General features: G+C 34.5%; 3 protein-coding genes, 1 non-coding gene and 1 pseudogene across 7 annotated transcripts; 3 read left to right on the top strand and 2 right to left on the bottom strand.

Moving 5' to 3' along the window:
- Positions 1–256: 256 nt before the first annotated feature.
- LOC137806376 (7-deoxyloganetin glucosyltransferase-like) lies at positions 257–1,214 on the top strand (annotated as a pseudogene).
- On the top strand, positions 882–4,873 carry LOC137806374 (pentatricopeptide repeat-containing protein At5g50280, chloroplastic-like). Its single transcript, XM_068606442.1, has 2 exons — positions 882–2,166; positions 3,435–4,873. The coding sequence occupies exons 1-2, from the start codon at positions 1,373–1,375 to the stop codon at positions 4,741–4,743; spliced, it is 2,103 nt and encodes a 700-aa protein (XP_068462543.1). The 5' UTR covers positions 882–1,372; the 3' UTR covers positions 4,744–4,873.
- A 1,242-nt stretch (positions 4,874–6,115) lies between these two features.
- LOC137806373 (protein root UVB sensitive 3) lies at positions 6,116–12,019 on the bottom strand. 2 transcript variants are annotated; one of them, XR_011080337.1, is made up of 15 exons: positions 11,726–12,019; positions 11,588–11,645; positions 11,378–11,437; positions 11,062–11,100; positions 10,913–10,975; positions 10,674–10,730; positions 10,440–10,503; positions 9,188–9,271; positions 8,826–8,908; positions 8,582–8,711; positions 7,886–7,978; positions 7,426–7,547; positions 6,972–7,012; positions 6,692–6,879; positions 6,116–6,494 (listed from the first exon to the last, which is right to left on the bottom strand). XR_011080337.1 is itself a non-coding variant. In XM_068606441.1 (15 exons), the coding sequence occupies exons 1-15, from the start codon at positions 11,956–11,958 to the stop codon at positions 6,399–6,401; spliced, it is 1,428 nt and encodes a 475-aa protein (XP_068462542.1). In that variant the 5' UTR covers positions 11,959–12,011; the 3' UTR covers positions 6,116–6,398. The 2 variants fall into 2 exon arrangements, 1 of the variants encoding a protein (XP_068462542.1); XM_068606441.1 differs by having other exon boundaries at positions 7,426–7,564; positions 11,726–12,011.
- A 3,419-nt stretch (positions 12,020–15,438) lies between these two features.
- On the bottom strand, positions 15,439–15,512 carry TRNAN-GUU (transfer RNA asparagine (anticodon GUU)). The gene has a single exon. It is a non-coding gene; the product is annotated as a tRNA-Asn (tRNA).
- A 71-nt stretch (positions 15,513–15,583) lies between these two features.
- On the top strand, positions 15,584–19,888 carry LOC137806370 (pentatricopeptide repeat-containing protein At1g69290). Of its 3 annotated transcripts, none has more exons than XM_068606436.1 (4): positions 15,584–15,948; positions 16,684–18,903; positions 19,167–19,235; positions 19,481–19,888. In XM_068606436.1, the coding sequence occupies exon 2, from the start codon at positions 16,826–16,828 to the stop codon at positions 18,791–18,793; it is 1,968 nt and encodes a 655-aa protein (XP_068462537.1). In that variant the 5' UTR covers positions 15,584–15,948; positions 16,684–16,825; the 3' UTR covers positions 18,794–18,903; positions 19,167–19,235; positions 19,481–19,888. The 3 variants fall into 3 exon arrangements, with proteins under 3 accessions (XP_068462537.1, XP_068462536.1, XP_068462538.1); XM_068606435.1 differs by having other exon boundaries at positions 15,585–15,948; positions 16,684–18,998; XM_068606437.1 differs by lacking the exon at positions 19,167–19,235 and having other exon boundaries at positions 15,601–15,948.
- Positions 19,889–20,289: the final 401 nt, after the last annotated feature.

Raw genomic sequence — 20,289 nt, 5'->3', positions numbered from 1 at the left:
AGCTTCCGTACTTATTCATAGGCTCAAAGAGTATTAAGATTGTCGACATACTACGATGTCAACATTGCTTCAAAATATATAACATTCAAGTAAATATTGGTAAGTATTATATAAGAAACAAAAAATCATAACATACACTCAAGTAAATAGTATTCAATGTCCATAATAATACACATTTGATCATATGACATACATAAATTTTGATCGCAATTAAAATGTGTTACAGATCCTCTCCCAAAACTAATTCATCTCAAAGATGGATTTACTAGGAGGAACCAACTAGCCACATGCTCTTCTGATCCCATTTCCATCACAAGGTCACATAAATCCATTTCTCAAACTAGCAAACTCCTCCACAACAAAGGCTTCCACATAACCTCAGACACCTCCTCAAGTGTAGAGGCCTTAATGCCCTCAACAGCCTCACAGATTTCCACTTTAAAGCCATTCCTAATGGTCTCTTTCCAAACCAACATGGATGCAACTCAAATCATCCCAACCTTGTGTGACTGTACCAGAAAGAATTCTTTGGTCCCCTTCTACAACCTTATCTCAACACTTATCACTCTCAGTGATGTTCCTTTGAAAACTTGCATTTTATCTGATGATGTGATGTCCTTCACACTCAAAGCTACCAAACATACTCTTTTGGACTCACAGTACTTGCAGTTTCATGAGCTTCAAAAAATGTAAGAATCTCGTGGAACCTTCCAATTTTCACTCTAAATTCATTCAAATTATTATTAAAATATCTATATATTCTTTTTTATTATGGTATTGTTTTTCAAATGCAAGCTATTGTACTAATGGGCATCTAGACACCTCCCTGGCTTGCAGGATATCACTCTGATATACTTTTGATCTTTGTGGCAGAACAAATTGAAGCAACTTCAGAAGCTTGGGTTGTTATTCTTCCAACTTTTGATGCCTTGGAGCATGATATGTTGGATGCACTCTCCACAATGTTTCCTAAACTATACACCATAGGCCCACTGGAGTTGCACCTTAATCAAACTTCAAAGAGCAAATTTGGTTCAATGAGATGTAATTTGTGGAAGGAAGAGTGTGAGTGTCTCAAGTGGTTGGATTCACAGCAACCCAATTCCGTTCTCTATGTGAATTTTGGGAGTGTCAAAGCTTCATCCTATGTATGTCAAAACATCATTTTCGTTTATTTTGACTCTTGTCTTATGTTATGTTGGAAACAAGATTAAGGTAGACAACTCCATCGAAATGACACATGTTTTTATGCACATTTTAATTACAACTCCATCTTAATTATATTTCTTTCCAATCCTTTAAGTTTATTAGATTTTTAAACTTGGAATAAAACTACAACAAGATAACCTTTGCATTTACATAGAGACGAAACATGTCTCTGAGCCTCTTCCACCATAAACCCCTTTCTTCTTCTTCTTCTTCTATCTTCTGCCTTCACTCCTCTTCACTCTTCACTCACGCTCTTTCAAAACCCTTCTTTCTCTTGCAATCCAAAACCTCTTTGTCCTCACTCTCTCTATGTGCATCTCCATCTAGTGCCCGTCACTCTTCTACAACCCCCATTTCCCTCTCACATCTCCAACAACAACAAGAAGAAGACACAGAAGATGAAGAAGGTCATGACCCAGATGATCCAAACTACAATTTCTCCGACAACGACGAATGGGTTTCCTCCCAAGACCCTCAAGACGAAGAAAAATTGTACCTTGAGGAGAACCCTCTTACCTCGTGGCACCTCGATGAAGAACCTGAAATGAGTTTGGAGAATGAAGAAATGGGGTGTTGTCAAAAGAGGGAATTGCGTGAGGCTGAGGGCGTTGTGGGGGAAATTGTAGAACTTGCAAGGAACTTGCCTCAAAATCTGACTCTGGAGGAGGTTTTGGGTGAGTATGAAGGAAGGGTCAATGAGAAAGATTGTTGGGAGGTTCTAGAAATACTTGGGGAGGAGCGCCTCTTGCTGTGTTGTGTGTGTTTCTTTCAGTGGATGAGGTTGCAGGAGCCAACGTTTGTTACACCTAGGGCCTGTATTGTGTTGTTTCCATTGTTGGGAAAAGGAGGGATGGGTGATGAGGTGATGGATTTGTTCAGAAACTTGCCATCTAGCGTGGAGTTCAGAGATGTTCATGTTTATAATGCCACAATTTCAGGACTTCTGTATGGTAGCAGGTATACAATTCTTGCAGAATTATATGGTTTGTGGGTCCTATGACTGGTAGGATTAGCTAAAGTACCAAGGATTCTAATTAAAATTAGAAATCTTGTACCTTTTTCTGAGGTTTTTTTAAATTGTGTTGCAGCTTGATTGAAATCCTTGATATACGACTTCAATTGTGGTTGAATATTGTGGAGACCCCAAAATCCTTGACATTGCTTTCACAATCAGTCCTGGATCATATTTTAAAACCTTTGTTTTTTGCTTAGATAAGATATATCACATTTTCCTTGCATACTATTTGAGTTGTGTCACTATTAAAATTTTTCTAATTGTCCTTCTCCCATCTCCAGGGAAAAGAAGAAAATACTTGTGTGCTACATGTTTGTTATCTGAGCAAGCATTATTTTAAAGCATGATGCCCGATCTCATTTATGTTTTGTCTTGTAATTCTTATTAATGCCGATATCTAGAAAATTGAACTAAGACCAAACAAGATAATGCTGTGATTTATGACATGAATATTCGCTCCCTGTACTGATACTAGTGCATCAGTTTTGGCATGATGTTTTAGGTTGTCTATATTCTTTTCAAGTTCTCTTAAAGGGGTATAATTTTGCTTCAAAACTCTATTAATTCTGTGGTGGGAAACCATAGTTGCTGTATATTGTTCTATTAAGGCAGAACTGGAAGTGCATATTTTCGCAAATGTTTGTTTTTTTTTAACTGTTTCTGTATTTCTGTTATAAGTGTCCAATTGTGGAAATATAGTTTTAATTTGGTTTTTGATAGAATATAATTTAAAATTTTAATTGCATGTTAATCATTAGTCGGTTACCACGTTGAAGATTTGGCTAGTATTGGTTATTTTAGGGCTTGAGCAAATCATACCCATTTTTCTTCTACTGATTTAGTTTTTCACTTATGGCAGATGAAAATCTTGTTCTTTACTTGTTGGGCTTGCTTGGTCTTATGACTTGTTGCTTATTTTGTTATTAAGAAGGTTATAAATGACTGTAAAGTTTATGAAGCTTAGTTAGGTACATGCTAAAAAGTTATGACATCTCACATCACTTCACCTGTTTAGGTACTGCTTTCAAGCATAAAACTGTTCTACGTTGGGAAAATACTTATTAAATTATAATATACACATTTAATTCCTTACCAAGAACTTGATCTTAGAAAAAGTTATTTCATCTCCCTACTACATATGATCTTACACTGTTTAGGGCAGCATCTTTTTGTGTGAAATTCAATACAATATATTGTGTTGTTATTTTAGGTGTGAAGATGCTTGGAAGGTGTATGAGTCAATGGAAACAGAGAATATTCATCCAGATCATGTGACATGCTCAATTATGATTACCGTTATGAGAGAACTTGGCCATAGTGCAAAAGATGCATGGCAATTTTTTGAGAAAATGAATAGAAAAGGGGTCAGATGGAGTGAAGAAGTCCTATGTGCATTAATAAAGTCTTTTTGTGCTGAGGGTCTGATGCGGGTAGCTCTTGTCATTCAATCTGAAATGGATAGAAAAGGGGTTTCTTCAAATGCAATTGCATACAACACTTTGATGGATTCATACTGTAAATACAACCATGTAGAAGCAGCTGAAGGCCTTTTTGAGGAGATGAGAGCTAAAGGGATTAAGCCTACTGTAGCTACCTTCAACATTCTAATGCTTGCATACAGCAGAAGAATGCAACCCAAGATTGTAGAAAAGCTAATGGCAGAAATGCAAGATGTTGGCTTGAAGCCAAATGCCGAATCATATACTTGTCTAATCAGTGCATATGGTAAGCAAAAAACCGCGACTGACCTGGCAGCTGCAGATGCATTCTTGAGGATGAAGGAAGTTGGTATAAAATCCACCTCACATTCTTATACAGCACTAATCCATGCATATTCAGTTAATGGCTTGCACGAGAAAGCTTACATAGCATTTGAAAACATGAAAATGGAAGGTATTAAACCTTCCGTAGAAACCTACAATACTTTACTAGACGTGCTTAGGCGTGCCGGTGAAACACAAACACTGATGGAAATATGGAAGTTGATGAAGAATGACAAGATCGAAGCAACACGGACGACATTCAACATTCTTGTTGATGGTTTTGCTAAGCAAGGTCTCTACATGGAGGCAAGAAGTGTAATATCTGAATTTGGAAAGCTTGGAATGCAACCAACAGTGGTGACATACAATATGCTGATGAATGCACATGCAAAGGGAGGGCAACACTCAAAACTGCCACAGCTATTCAAAGAGATGGCAATTCTTAATTTACAACCAGATTCTGTAACTTACTCAACTATGATTTTTGCCTTTGTCAGAGTTCATGATTTTAGGAGGGCATTTTTTTATCACACGCAGATGGTCAAGAGTAAACAGACTATGGATGTCAGTTCTTATCAGACTCTTCGGGCCATTCTGGAGGCTAGAGCTGCTCGGAAAAACAAGGATTGGAGAGCCTTGCTTACTAAGGTTAAAAGTAGAACGCGTGTGAAAGTGATTAGGCAGAAAGATGAGTTTTGGAAGTACTACAAGAAAAGACATGTAAGAAAAAATAGTTCTGATGTGAGTGTACAGTAAGTTAAGGATCCAATGATCTGTAAGAATTGTAGGTTCAATTTTGGCCCACTTTTCTTTTCTCTAAATGAATATTAGGAGTTTCTTGATATTAGCTGTAAAGAATATATGTCATTATATGCTGCCTCTTCAATCAGCAGTATCTTTCACATATTATATTTGTCAACAATGATAAATAGAACGAATTAATGTGTCAAAGACGTGTTGTGTTTCATATAATATTGATATTTAGATTATGGAAATCTTGGATTGAATCTCTGACTATACTCTCAAACTAAAAATTGATAAATTTTGTCTGCAAGATCGTACGTGGTCACTTTTAATTGTTTTACAAATCTCTTTTGCCTTGTTCAACGTTATGTTTGCGGGTTATCTGGTGAACCTAATGAAGTTGGCATTGGATACCTCACATCACTTAACATGGTTAACTTGGTTTCGAACTTACAATTGTTCCCAACTTTTGTTGTCTTTGGTTCAACATAGAAATAGAAACCTTAAATAAACATGCTGTGACGTAATTGCCAGACTATCTTTTTAAACATCACCTCAAGAAAATAGTCTTTGCTTTTTGGCCAAACAATACCCTGGGTTAATATGAACAACTAAAAACATGTAGAAACAAACTTCTAAAAATAAACTATAACATGGTTAAATAAAGTTCAGAAGTGGTTGGCAATGGTGGATATTTTTTAGCTTAACTAGGCTGTGATCCAATGATAAACAGTTATTAGATGAAAATGGATGTTTGTTCACTGAATTGGGTAACCTAAACAACTAGGAATGCTGCTTGTTTATCCAACTTCTGAACCACATAACCAAAAAGGAGACTAAAAATTGGGATGAATCAATGGTCCTTCAAGTAAAAACATGTCAAAAGCCATACAATCCATGATTGTCAATGCTTCCTCTTCCTTCTTTGGTACACATTCTTCATAACTAAGAACATCAAGGCATGAAACATAGGATGTACTTTAGCAGAAGTGATAATACTCGTTTTATAAATAAGTTTAAGCTACGTAAGAAAAATAACAAATTTTTGGTTATAATTCAAAGATATGGGGAAAATAAAAATAAAATAAAATTATAAGACATAAATGAGATGAATCTGGTGTTTCTATCCCAAGATTCTAAGAGGATTATTTAAATTTTTAAAATAAAAGAAAATCCTAACTACTTCAGCACGGTAAGCATGATTTGTTTGGCTTTTGGTGTCCTTCTAAATTGAATTACCATGAAATAATCCTACATACCAAATTCCATATAAGTTGCTTCATACCTAACACAGTTGATTCTCTTATACAGCAGAACATAATTAAAAGTGAGAAGAATTGAAAAGGTTTAGCATCCATCACAAGAAAAATTGTTAAACCAGGAATGTGAAAGGGAACTTCTGTTGACCTGAGACATGTATATATAAAAGCCATGTTTTCTTTCTAAACTTAAAACTGGTACTAGTACAGGAGATAAATGGGGTGCAAGTGCAGCAATAACCTTGACAGAACTTTGGTGAAATCATAAATTTGATAAAAGTTCACCAACTTTGTCAAACATATAAATAATCATTCCATTTTGGAATAAAGGCCCTATATTCAACTCCTAATCAAATAATCTCAATCGATCCAGAGCCACAGCTAATGTTAATGGACAATGTGATGACCCTAATCATTTTTTTCTTCCAATGGTTCATAGCTCCAGTACGCCCTCCATATTATAGGTGCTAGAAGCCGTTCAGTTTTCCAACCTAATGACTTGAGCTGCACATAACATACGGAGTGTTCTTAATATACCATTTAGGATATGAAATTCAGTAAGAGCAGGTGACATGCTATCAATTTTTAGTTTAATTCCCATATCATATCAAGAAAGGAAAAATACTAGTATATCGTACTGTTAAAATACCAAAAATATTGAAGAAGCAAAATCAAATTCAACTAGAAGCTTAAATAATTACCTTCTTAATAAATAATTCATATTGATTATCTACCCATTTTTGGCCATCTGAATGCAAAGATTTGCTTTTATGAGCATTCTTTGCCAAGACAAGAGCATGAAAGAATGACTTCAAGACATCAGCAGCATTTGAATCTTTATGCACAATAACATCAATGATTCCCTTCCTTTCCACAAGTATATACTTGGCTATATACAGAAACAACAAAGAGTGATACAAGATTTTAGACTGCAGATGGAATGGAGAAAATCAAAAGTAAAAATAATGAGGCAAACTCAACCTTTTGTGTAGTAAGATGCTGCAGAAAGCAAATGCTCCTTACTGTTAATGTCAAATGGAAAAAGAATTTGATCATTAAGCCCGGGTAATGACATTTCAAAGGCTCTATTGCACAATTATCAAGTCTCAATCATGGACAGCTCAAATTTTGAGTCAATAACATTGATATAGGCAGGCCAAGAGACTTTCAGATTGAATAGGTTACTCGCTTGCGCTTTGCTAGCTAACGATGACAACATAATAGTGCAATATTATGACTTGAGTTATTAGAAGTTAGAACAAAACATGGTTTACCATTTACCTAAATGCCATTGGGATGTTGGTAATGTAAAAGAGACTACTAATGATCAGGTGTTCAGGTAATACAGAACATAACTGCAAAACTATAGCTGTGCACTAAGAACAACTCTATTTTCTAAACAAATTGGGAGTCAGACCAAATTTTAGCCACTCACATTTCTCTGTTATCGAATGAAGAAATCCTCATGCCTAAACGTACTTTCTTATGCATATAAGTAGTATTCCTTGGGCTCCATGAAATGAACCTTATAGGTAAAACATGCTCCTGTGAAGAGACCTGTTCAGGGGAGAGAACTGGCAAGAAGTTTAGAAGCAAGTATTAATATACATAGCAATAACTAAAAAGGATTAATATGGATATTAAAATGATGGAATTATGTTTCCATGTATAAGATGCAAAATTTAGGAGATGGTTGAGGAATGGGTTAAAGATACACCAGACAGAAACCTCAATGTGGGATCTCCAACAAAAAATTAGACTATACCTTGTCTCAAGGTGACAAAATTGTTCTTAGATGTGGCCAAATTTATGGTAAGAATAAAAAACAGAATAAATTCTCAAATATCAAAGGCATGTTGTGGATACTAGCAATGAAGAATGGAAACAGACAATACCTTGGCCAGTCTCCATGAAATGCTGCAAAAGAATAGAGCTTCTTTCAGGGTTTATTGAATTCAATGCCAGGCATCGAACAGCTTGGTAATTTGCTGCATGGAAAAGGGACACCATTTGTATTTATCAGGTATTCATATATAATGCTGGTAATCAGATTTAGCTGGTGTATTTTGGGTTAAGGAGAGTACGCATGGAAAAAGGCTGTCATATACCTTCAGATTGAAATTATAAGTTCTCTAACATCAGAAATAAAATGGGATAGTTTAAGATGAGCAGATAATGTTTCAATTAACTGAGAAAGTAATATAGCACAATCAGATTGAAAGCAGCAAATACTCATTCCATCTTCATTCTATCACAAACCACTAACATACATCACAAGATTTAAAACATTAGTTGCAATAAAAACCAACTGTAGTCTATCCAAGAAAGAAATGGATTACAAATTTGTCGCAAACACACTGGTAAGAAAATGGATTAATTATATCACTGTTTGCAAGCTAATAACATCTATCTTAAACCTCCTTTTACTACTGGGAATGGTAAATGTACCCATGGATTCCCCTCATTTTTTTTGTACTTTGTACAACCATAGCAGTATCGCAGAGATAGGTTTATACCTAATATCAGACTGTTCTTCACAATTCTACAATGCAAAGGATATGCATGAAACAAATTACAATTTAGAGACTCACCGTACATGTGAAACACTGTCAAAGATAAAAATGAAAACCAAATGGCTAGTGGGTATCCAATGGTAATGCGAGCAACAAGCATTCCCAATGCCATGCCAATCATTGTGGCCATAGTTTCTTGACTTCCTTCCTATAGGTAAATCTTAACAAGTCAAAATATACATATATAAAGAATATGTCCAACAGAACAAAGACATAATTATCAGCTAATAATCTAAACTCTCATAATAAATGTTACTTGGACCTTAGCAGATATATCAGCAGCATTATCCTGAAGAGCAAAATGCTGAGTCAAAGCTGCTCTAGTGGCTCCACTTGCAACACCAGCTATTTCAAAATCATATTTGGAGAGAAATATAAACAAAATGGAATTAGTAACAAATAAAATGTCAATCAGGAAATAAAAGATAAAAATGTCTTAATCTTAGATAACTCAACATATATTTCTGCAGAACAGCTTTTTTTATTAGGAAATGACAGATCACGCGTAATGTCCCACTAGCTTATATTTCTTACATGGAAAAAGAGGGAAAAAAACCTACAGCCACCAACTAACTTTAAATGGCATAGTGATTGTTTTGAACTTCCAGCAATATAGGAACTTACTGAAAGATCTTGAAATGCTTCCCAAGCAAACAACAAACACAAAAGCTGATGGAAACAATGGAGAAATGAGGTCCATTAACATTCCTGCAAATAATGAAAAAATCTTAACAAATCATGTGATATACAAATATGAAAGATCAAATTTAACACAAAGCAGCCTCTTGGAAAGATACCCTTTTGAGCTACTATTAAATTTTGTTTAACAAAGAAAATATAAAGAAATTTAGACATTAGTAGCAAAGTAAAGTATGTTTCAAGTAGAATTTCTCCTTTACTTATAGTCTCAGTATATTATCAATATGCTCACAAGAAATGCATATCCAACTCTACCTATGTGAAATCAAAGATATAATGAATGCAAATTTGCAGCAATATTCATATTAGTTGAGAACATAAAAAATCACATCCAACAGGGTCAACCAATTTGGAAGACACTGCTAATGCATAACCAGGTCAATGTTCACATAAAACATCATTCCATTAAAAAAAATAGTAGTTCTAATATAAGTTTCCAAAAGAAAAAACAAAACTAAGCTCAAATTGTTTTCTTAGAAGATAAACTCTTTAATTCTGTTTTTTAATTTGTTAAATAAAATAGTAACAGTTAGAAGAAATTAGGGAAGTCTCTCCTCCTTCACTATCCAAGGAGAAGAGACTGACTCCATTCTGACAACAGCCATATCCTGCAAATCTAAACGTTTCCTCTTAAATATTGGACAATGTATAACTATCTCTACTAGATATATGGCATAATTGTGATGTGAGCATTTTGATTAGTATTTTCCACATATAATAAATCTCATGCACTCTGACACGATATCAAATATGGATTGGGGTTACATTTAAAGTATCAGTTTGTAACTTGTAACGGACAATGTTATTCTGTGGCAAGTGGAGAATGAAACAAGTATGAACCTCAACCTTCAATCTACCTGGAAAAAAATTAAAACATTCAAATAGATTTTGTGCTCAAATGATTTAAGGGAAGTTTACTCCTTTGAAGTATTTGTTGACAAATTTATCCATACTTCTGCTCCCAACCCTTTAATTATACCCAATCTCAATCCTTGAATCAACATACTAATAAACCAAGACTACTATATGTAAAACTATTTTGGCTATATGTCTCTACTACACACAGAGAGAGAGAGAGAGAGAGAGAGAGAGAGAGAGCAGAAGTGCATGTAGAAAATGCCTGCACAATTTATTTATATTTTTACTTTTTTTAAAAGATGAATGTGAAAGAATCTACCAAGGTCATTCATAAAATCTGCAACCAAACGCCACATTTTTGCATTGCTATCAAGATTTGATCCCTGCAGCATATAGGATAAATATAAATATAACTAAAACGAATGGTCTCAGAATCATTCAAAATGACACAACCAGCATAAGCCAATCGGATGGTAAACATAAAGCTAGCACCACACATTTCAGTTCAAAATTATTAAGGATAGATGGAAATGTTTGTATGGGAGACGCATACCTGGTAAAAAGTGAACAAGATTCCTCCAAGCATACCTGTTAGATCCCTCAAAAACCACTGGAAACAGTTTCAAAGTTCAATATCCTACTGTCAATGCATAAGAAATTGCAGCCTAAGAAACCCAGAAGATTACCAAAACAAGATAAAGTTAACACAAAAGGCTTGAACTTGAACTCACAAGCCCCATCTAACAAACTAGGTTTCAATCATTTGTAAATACAGAATATAACAGCTAATACCTGAAAAGTGGCACCAATGACAGTAGCTGATTTTTCACCAACTCCAATAGCACTCAGGAGAGCCTGAAAGGAATTTCATTGATCACTCATGTACTTATGTCTTTTATGACAAACACTATAACCAAATAATCAGTTAAACAGGGCCTTACCTGGGTAGAAAGCATGGTCCTTATATACGTTGAAAGGCCCTGCCACAGTGAATCCATGATTAACTCAAGAACATGATTTTGATATAATGATAGAGTTTAATTTCTGTGCAATGCAAGTATAAACATTTTTACACTATCAACCAATAAAAAATCATGGTAAGCTTGACTTTTAAGGCGATTTGTTAAAGTCTACAAACTTGTCATACACCACAATTTGTGATTAGACAATTAAAACCATTTACATTTTGCACCCTCAGTACATACACTATTTATTCAAAATAATAACTCAATTACAATGTTTCTCATTTGGTATTACCTGCAATGAGTCCCATATTTGAAAAGGAACATAATCTGCAGTCACACTGCTTGGAAAACCCTGTATGTTATCAGCAACAAGAAAAAAAAAGAAACCCTTTTTAACAACGATGAACTTAAAGAACACCCGGATGATGAAATAGCAGTGGCATACAAAATTTCATTTCTTTTTCATTTCTAAGAGAAGATGTGGAGTAAAATAGAAGCTTGCCTCAGGGACAAAAGCTTGAAGTAAGCGTCTCCAAACATGGCTAAAGCGGGCACCAGATCTGTGAATAAGGAGAAAGATAAAGGGTGAAAGAAGGGTGTTGAAGATGGTGAATTGGTGATGATGGGAAAAGGGAAGTACCTTGTAATGGTGACAGAGGAAGAAGAAGCCTTGATGGTGAAAGTCTTGGAGAGCTTTGTGGGGGATGAACCGTTCCATTCTTCCAAAGTTATGGTCTTATTGGACACAGATGAAGATGGTTCCATGCCCAGATAAAAGAGTTGAATTGCCACCCAAACCTTGATCACTTTGCAGTTCGCAGGTTGTCTGTGGAATCTCAAAACTCGACTCACAAATACGAACTTTGACCACATTACAACTTTTTATTTTTAAATTACGCCTAATTTGTAGAGATGTTCAGGCAGGGTTTGGTTCGGATTTTAGTTAAAGAATTCATAACATTAAAATTATATCCGGGTTCTTTCACCAATTGGAATCAGTTTTACAGTTTTATTATATACTTTTTTATTAATATATTAATTATATTTATATATTCTTACATAAATAGTATATAACTTATAACGTCTACTTTTTATTTGTTTAATAAATATTTTTCACTGGATATATATAATATTACACAAAATTCAAAACATAAATTCAAGTAAGAGCACATTGTCTAATAAGAGATAAGTATATCAAACTATCGAGATATTGTGTAAAATGAACATTAATGTTTCATGAAGTGTATTTAATGCATCGTTTACGACAGAGCTTATCAGATGCAAGAAAGACATTCAAGTGAGTTAAGTTGCTCAATGAGCATAAATGATTTCAACGACTATATTCTTTATCGCCTACTTAAAGTCGTTCATTAAGAAGAATAAGAAGAGGAGGAGAGATCAAGTTGTATAATGCTCAAATTTTTGTGCCATAAGAAGTTATAGAGAACATTATTCGTGTTAACTTAGCAAACTAGAAGACAGAGCATAAACCTTGTATACATCAAAAGGTGTTATCCCTCTCTAAGAAGCAACCTTGTAATTTGTTGATCACTACTAAGATAATTTATTTATCTTGGCAAGGAGTGACGGTTTGACAAAGAATACTCAATTATTAGTTAGGAGTGGCTGATGTTCAAAGAATATTGTTAAACGAATCAGAAAGGGGTAAGTATAATTGAAAAGAATACTCGATTTTAGTCAATAGTGGCTAAGTGTCAAATAATACTTAGTCAAAAGTGACTACAAGCCAAAAAAAATACTCAAAGAGGTTATTTGGGAGTGACTATGTTTCCAAAGAATATTTGAAGGGGTTAGCCAGGAGCGATTACGAGCTCGATGAATATTCAACGAGTTAGTTATGAGTGGCTACGAGTCAAAATAATTCTCGATTTGTACTTTGCATTAGTTTGCTTAGTATAACTTGTTGATTGAGAATTGGATGTAACATGCTTTATCAAATGAACCAATATAAAATATCTTGTGTTTTTCTCTTTCTCCTTATCTCTTTTATATTACATGTTATCAATTATGTGCATTAGTCTAATGTATTTTGAAAAACATTTTTGAGTGAGTTTTTTAAACTTAAAATTGCATCTAACATATTTTCATTGAACATAATCTTTATTAAAAAAATTCATTGACATATCACCTGTGCTATAAATCTATCATCAGTTTGGTAATTTTTTGTTAAAGGGTAAACGGTATTTTTTGATAAGATTCAAATTTTAATCTATATGTCATGTCCAATACACTCATATTTTGATGATAATAATAATAACATCTTTTTGTGTATCTAACAACTTGAGTGTGGAAAAAATTTAGATACAATTTAATCTTAATATATGATGCAATCCCAAGGATGATTATAATATTGTACGTATGAGTTTGTATGTTCAAAGTGGAGCTATTAGACTAGTAGATGAGTAATAGATAAAATGGTTGTCGTTTCTACAACATTCTAATTGTTACAACAAAAGATGTTAGTAAAAATTCAAACATGTTCTAAAAAAACTCTATTACAAGGACAAACAACAACTCACGAGTTTTAACAATTTAGGATGTATATGAAAGGAAACATCTGCATACATATACGACTAATAAAAAAAAAATTGAAAAACACACATCTTACATATACTTTTTTCATGAAAGCTTAAGTCTTAAAGCTTGTAAGTAATAAGCCGTTATAATGCTTTCCATGGACTATTTAAGACATCTCCATTGTTGGGGTCATATTCAGGGTCATAAGTTTAAGACTTGGGTCTTATAATACTTTTCTTTTAAAGTATGTTGTCATGACATAAAATGTAAGACATTATAATACTTTTCTTTTAAAGTATGTTGTCATGACATAAAATGTAAGACATTGAATAAGACTATGAGTTATAATAATTAAAAGATATTTTCCTATCTTAAAAGCATATATTTTTGCAACACAACCCAATAAAATAGTAATTAAAGTACGAGTCTCGGTAAGACTGTTGCATTGGAGTAAGAATTGTAAAAAGATCCTAAAAATGACGTGGCACAATGGAACCTACAAAAAATAAATTAAGACCTTATATAATGACTCTAACAATGGAGATGACCTTACAATGAACTCATATTGTAAATCTTTCACCACCAAGTGAAGTTAAGATTCTAGAAGAAATAAACGTTTATTAATAATATTCTCTCTGAGAGTTTTTTTTTGTAAATATAAAATATTTTTGTTGTTGTATATCATAGAGATACTCTGTGTATTTAGCTTGAGAGGTGTGTGAGCTTAATGCTTAATCTTAGAGAAAGATTAACAAATAACTAGAAGTGACTTATGTAAGCTAGAAGTGACAATGATAATGCTTATAATCAACAATGAAATAAAAGAAACCTTTCTGATTGTAAAAGAGAATTCGATGTAGCCTACAATTGACATAAATTAGTATAAATCCACATTTTCACTGTTGTTGTTTATTACACAAGTTTCTCTACTCTGAATTATCGTCTAAACGACTGTGGAAACTATTTTGAACTTGTTTGAAAATCATCATATGAACTCTTACTAGTTTGCAATTGAACTTTTTGAATTTTTTTTTCAAGCATTTTAAACTTTATTCAAATATCATTGCTAGAGCTAGCATTTTTATTTAACATTTTACTTATTCTAAAAACAAATTCTTCTTCCATCTCCACACTTAATTCTCTATAAGTTCCATAAAAAACTGTGTATAAAGTTTAAGGTTCTAATTTTATTAATTATATAGATCCTTTATACGTAGTTGACAATTTACAATATATATGAGAACTCATAATAGATTTTATCTATGTAAAGTGAATTTATCTACTAGAAATAAAATTAACCCATATTTAATATAAGTCTAAATCCAACTTTGAATTTATCTATTAGTTTAACAATAATTTTCTAAATATAAGAATCACTATTATACATTCTTTTTTATTTATTTAAAATATTCTTAATCATAGAGGTAATTTTTGCGTTAAAGCTTAAATTCATAATTTTTTAATAAATTAACATCACATATTAATTTTTCTAAGGAGAAACATTTACTAGTCCAACATATCTAATAATTTAATAGTAATAAAGAATGTTCATGAAATATTTTAAAATTATTGTCAATGAACCAATTGCGTTATTTTTTTACACGTAAATTTGTTAGATATCACAAACTATTGAACCAAATTTGTTGAAACCAAGGTTAGAAATGATGATCAATGAAAAAAAAAGAGTAAAAATATTTTATAAAAACAAAGAAACTTAGGGACGTATATTATAAAAATATGAATAATTGACATGATATTTTGTTTTTACACTTACATATATAATAGAAAATGTAAAATGAAAATAGAAAAAATAAACGCTAGAAAGAGGGGTTGAACCTCCGACCTTGTGGTTAACAGCCACACGCTCTAACCAACTGAGCTATTCCAGCTTACATTTATTAACTTTAATTAAATTAATTTATACAATTAAAATAAATAAGGTCATTTCAAAGCGGAAGGCAGAATCTCGGTTGGTTCATGCGTTAGGTCAACCATTCCTCTAGCATTCTGAAGTTAGAAGCCCTGTTTTTCGAGAATGCAAGTTCCATTCGCAAAGCTCAAGCCAAAAGCGAGTAGACCGAACTGCTTGCTTATGTGAGGTTCTGTCCTCTCGCTTGTTCATCTTGTTTTGAGTACTCGACGAAATAATAGCATAAGAGAAGAGATTGGGCAATGGAGTCCACTTCCAGCTCTTTCTCCTTCCTAACCCTGCAATTCCGATTGAACTATGATGGTTGATGAAATTTGAGAATAGAAACCTGTTCGCAATCTTACTGCAACCCATCTTCCAACTTTCGAAGTTTACTGCATATTGTTGACCTTCAGGTAACTTTACTTATTCTTTTATGGGGTTTCGATTTACTCCACTGTTTGAATCTAATTTGATAGAAATCGTTAATGGGGTGGTGGTATTTATGCAAAAGATGAAATCTTGTATGAGAGTTGGGATTGGTGGGTGCTGTCAGTAGAAGGTTAAGGAGTGGGGAGATGAGTGTTATTGATGATGGTGAAGTTAGGATTTTGAGTGTGAGATTCAGTTCAGATGATGGAGAACTTAAATGTTTCATTTTGTTTGAGTTGTGTTGAATGGATTGAAGGACTCTCTAGTGTGAATAGTTATTTTGGCACAACGTTAGTGTTGACAAGTTTCAAGGAAAGTGGATGAAACTCAGCTACTAGTATCTGGCTGAGTTTACTGGTAAAGCAATTTTTTGAATTTGAAGATATACTATGCATTGAATCATGGTAATTATCAATTTATCACAGCATTGGGTTTTTACCCCTTCAGTTTTGTTTTTGTTTAATTGATTGCTTCCTTTTTTATTGATCGGTGATTTAGGTTAAGTTTGTATTATTCTATTGAATTGAAACTGCATGCTTGCTCCTTCAATTAAAGCGTGATATGTTGTTAAAGTGTAACATTCTTTTTCCTATTTGTTAGTTTTCTTATTTGTTCATGCGTCACTTGTTAGTCTTCTTATTGGTTGCATTCAACTCTCCTTTAAATGGAGTACCTGATTATGACCTCTTTCTGTACTTCTTATTTTTTCCATTGTCCAGTACTTTTCTTCTGGGGGTATGTGCTTGATCGACTAACTAGCACATTGGTTGATGAAATTTGAGAATGTGAAAATTAAGAAAAGAGAAGTGATGATGATGATGAGGAGGAGGAGGAGGATGAAGATTGGGTGAATGAAGAAGAATGGGAAAAAGAGTTGTGTCCTTTGTTCTTCCCTACAGAGCCTTGTTTTTCTCCTCCACTCCTGAAACCCCCACCCTTTACTCCTTCCTTCAGCCCTCAATCTTTGCCCTCACCAAAAACAAGCAGCAACCCATTTCAGAAGCCTCCCCAAAGGCCCCAACTTGCCTCTCAACTTCCCAACTCTCCACTCTCCAAACCACCCTCCACAAGTCCCTCATAAGCAGCAACACTGATGAGGCATGGAAGTCCTTCAAGGCCCTCACCACCCACCAAGCTTTTCCTCCCAAACCCCTCACCAACTCCCTCCTCTCCCACCTCTCCTCCCTTGGTGACACCCTCAACCTCAAGAGGGCCTTTGCCTCTGCTCTCTTTCTCATGGAGAAGAACCCCTTGCTGCTCCAACATGACACCCTCCACCACATGCTCCTCTCCATGAAGGGTGCCAACACTGCGGCCCCTGCCTTTGCCCTTGTCAGGTCCATGCTCAGGTTCAGGTTCTTTGTTCCCTTTCATATTTGGGGGCCTGTGCTTGTTGAGATCAGTAGGGACTGTGGTAACCTTGCTGCTTTCTTGAGGCTCTTTGAGGAGAATTGTAGGGTAGCTCTTGAGGAGAGAGTTGAGTTCATGAAGCCTGATGTTGTTGCTTGCAATGCAGCATTGGAAGGTTGCTGCTTTGAGCTTGAGTCTGTAAGTGATGCTGAGAGGGTTGTGGGGACAATGTCAAATTTAGGGGTTAGGCCTGATGAGTCCAGTTTTGGGTTTCTGGGGTATTTGTATGCACTCAAAGGGTTGGAAGAGAAGATTAGGGAGTTAGAAGTTTTGATGGGTGGGTTTGGCTGTTTAAACAAAAAGGGTTTTTATTGTAATTTGATTAGGGGTTACGTTAAGTCAGAGAATTTGGCTTCTGTGGAGGCAACTATTGTTAGATATCTGAATGATGGAGGTGGGAAGGATTGGGGTTTTGATGTTGAAACTTTCTGTGAAGTGATTAAGGTTTATTTTCAGAAGGGAAATGTCAAGGGGTTGGCCAATTTGATTGTTGATGCTCAGAAGATAGAGGGTTCAAATATTGTGATTGATAGGTCTATAGGGTATGGTATTGTTAATGCCTGTGTTAGTATTGGACTATCTGATAAAGCACATAGTATTCTTGATGAGATGAATGTTCAGGGGGCCTCTGCGGGTCTTGGGGTCTATATACCTATCTTGAAGGCTTACTGTAAAGAAAATAGAACTGCTGAGGCTACTCAGTTGGTGATGGAGATTAGTAATTCAGGTCTTCAGTTGGATGTGGAAAGCTATGATGCTTTGATAGAAGCATCCATGTGCAGCCAAGATTTTCAGTCAGCGTTTTCACTGTTTAGGGACATGAGAGAAGCAAGGATTCCTGACTTGAAAGGGAGTTACTTAACTATAATGACAGGTTTGATGGAGAAGCATCGGCCGGAGTTGATGGCAGCTTTCTTGGATGAGGTGGTTGAGGATCCTAGGATTGATGTAGGTACTCATGATTGGAATTCTATCATCCATGCTTTCTGTAAAGCTGGGAGACTAGAAGATGCGAGAAGGACTTTTAGAAGGATGACTTTCCTGCAGTTTGAGCCAAATGATCAGACATACTTGTCTATGATTAATGGATATGTCTTGGCAGAGAAATATTTTCTTGTGCTGATGTTGTGGAACGAGGTTAAGAGGAAGCTATCCATGGATGGGCAGAAGGGGATCAAGTTTGACCAGAATTTGGTTGATGCATTCCTTTATGCTATGGTCAAGGGTGGTTTCTTTGATGCTGTTATGCAAGTTGTGGAGAAAGCTAATGAGATGAAAATATTTGTTGATAAGTGGAGATACAAGCAAGCATTCATGGAGACCCATAAAAAGCTCAGGGTGGCAAAGTTAAGGAGAAAGAATTTTAGAAAAATGGAAGCAATTATCGCTTTCAAGAACTGGGCTGGCTTAAATGCCTGAACCTTTTACAGTGGCTACTTCATATCACAGGGATTAAACCATCATGTCTGAAAGAAATAACTCAAAATGAAGGCTGAGGATGGTTTCAATATTGTAGATTCTTTCAAAAAGTGAGCTTCAATTTCACCAACTTTGGAACACTTCAATTTTTTATTTACTTGAATAATAACACTCAGTTTAGGCTTGGAGGGTTCTTCTCAATAAGGTTCTTTTCTCCTTTTTTTGCCTTGATGTTACAGAAAGCAATTATTTGACACTCATTCAGTGAGTTTTTAGTCAGCCAATTCTTTCATTTTGTGCTAAATGTATTAATTTCTTCTTCCATTTTGTTCTCTGGTGTCCCCCATTTTTGGTGGTTGATTGTGGTCTTCAGCTGTCTTCTTGGACATATGACTGGAAAGGCAATTACACCAAACTTTTATGTTTTAGCAAACTAAATCAGGTGATTTGCCTTCATTTATCAAGTTTAGACTGATTGAATAAAATAGGATTTTCAAGAGGGGAGAATATTGTTTTGGAGTTTTTTTTGTAGAACATAATTAATTTTCTCAAAAGTTCTTTGTAGAAGCTTTTGTTTATAAGTTGTTCTAAATACAAAATAAGCCAAGCATACACTGAGTTATTCGCTATTAATTTGATACAAACGTTCCTTGTTCATAAATGCTCAATACTTGGCATGTTTTGCAGATTAGAACACACATGGGAACTCAAGAATCAAATCTTGCATTTTCGTATGTGATGTGTGCCAGTTTGACCTTGCTTCAGCCCCTCCCTGTTCTTGCAAATTCCATTCTTTGTGCTGCCTTTTGGTACAAGGATGGTGTGGAAGGAAAACGCTCCACTGGTGTTAAAGTATCAGGCTAACAATTGTTTTACTGCTATTCTTTTATGTTCTCATTCTTGTGCTTATAGGATAGGATGTGAAAGGATGAAGTAACCTGTAAGTTAAGGCACAAATTAATACCATCACACATAGTAGAGATCAATTTTTCCCCCTTTTTGTGTGTGTTTCTAGTGAGTTGTTTAAAGAAAATCATTATGTTTATCTAAATCATTATGTTTAAGCTCTAAAAATGAAGAGTGTTTGAAGTAGGAGATTGGTTTTTTCCCTGAACATTATGTTCAGGTTTTATATTTTGACTATTTTGATTCAGTCTTGTTCTTTTTCTTGAATAGCTCAAAACTGTTTGGTAGTAATTAAGAATTTATTTGCAGTGGACTATATCGGTTGCAAATAGTGAGGCCAAAGGTTTTTCACCTTCATCACAACATTCTGTGTTAATTACCAAGATTCTATGATAAACACCAAATGCACTTATAGAAAAGAAAAACAAAGTGTATCTATATAAGTTGTTGGAAGGGTAAAACTCTTGCACCAAGCTCCAAACAACAACAAAATTTAGCTTTCAAAAATGGCATTCAAGCTATAAACTCTCCTCTCTCTTAAAGAAATTGAGTAGTTGTAATGTAGAAAGTGAAAATAAATATGAAATATT

The sequence above is a fragment of the Phaseolus vulgaris genome, chromosome 3 (assembly GCF_000499845.2).
Source record: "Phaseolus vulgaris cultivar G19833 chromosome 3, P. vulgaris v2.0, whole genome shotgun sequence".
In the NCBI taxonomy this organism is placed as follows: domain Eukaryota; kingdom Viridiplantae; phylum Streptophyta; class Magnoliopsida; order Fabales; family Fabaceae; genus Phaseolus; species Phaseolus vulgaris.
This window is presented reverse-complemented; position numbering and strand designations above follow the sequence as displayed.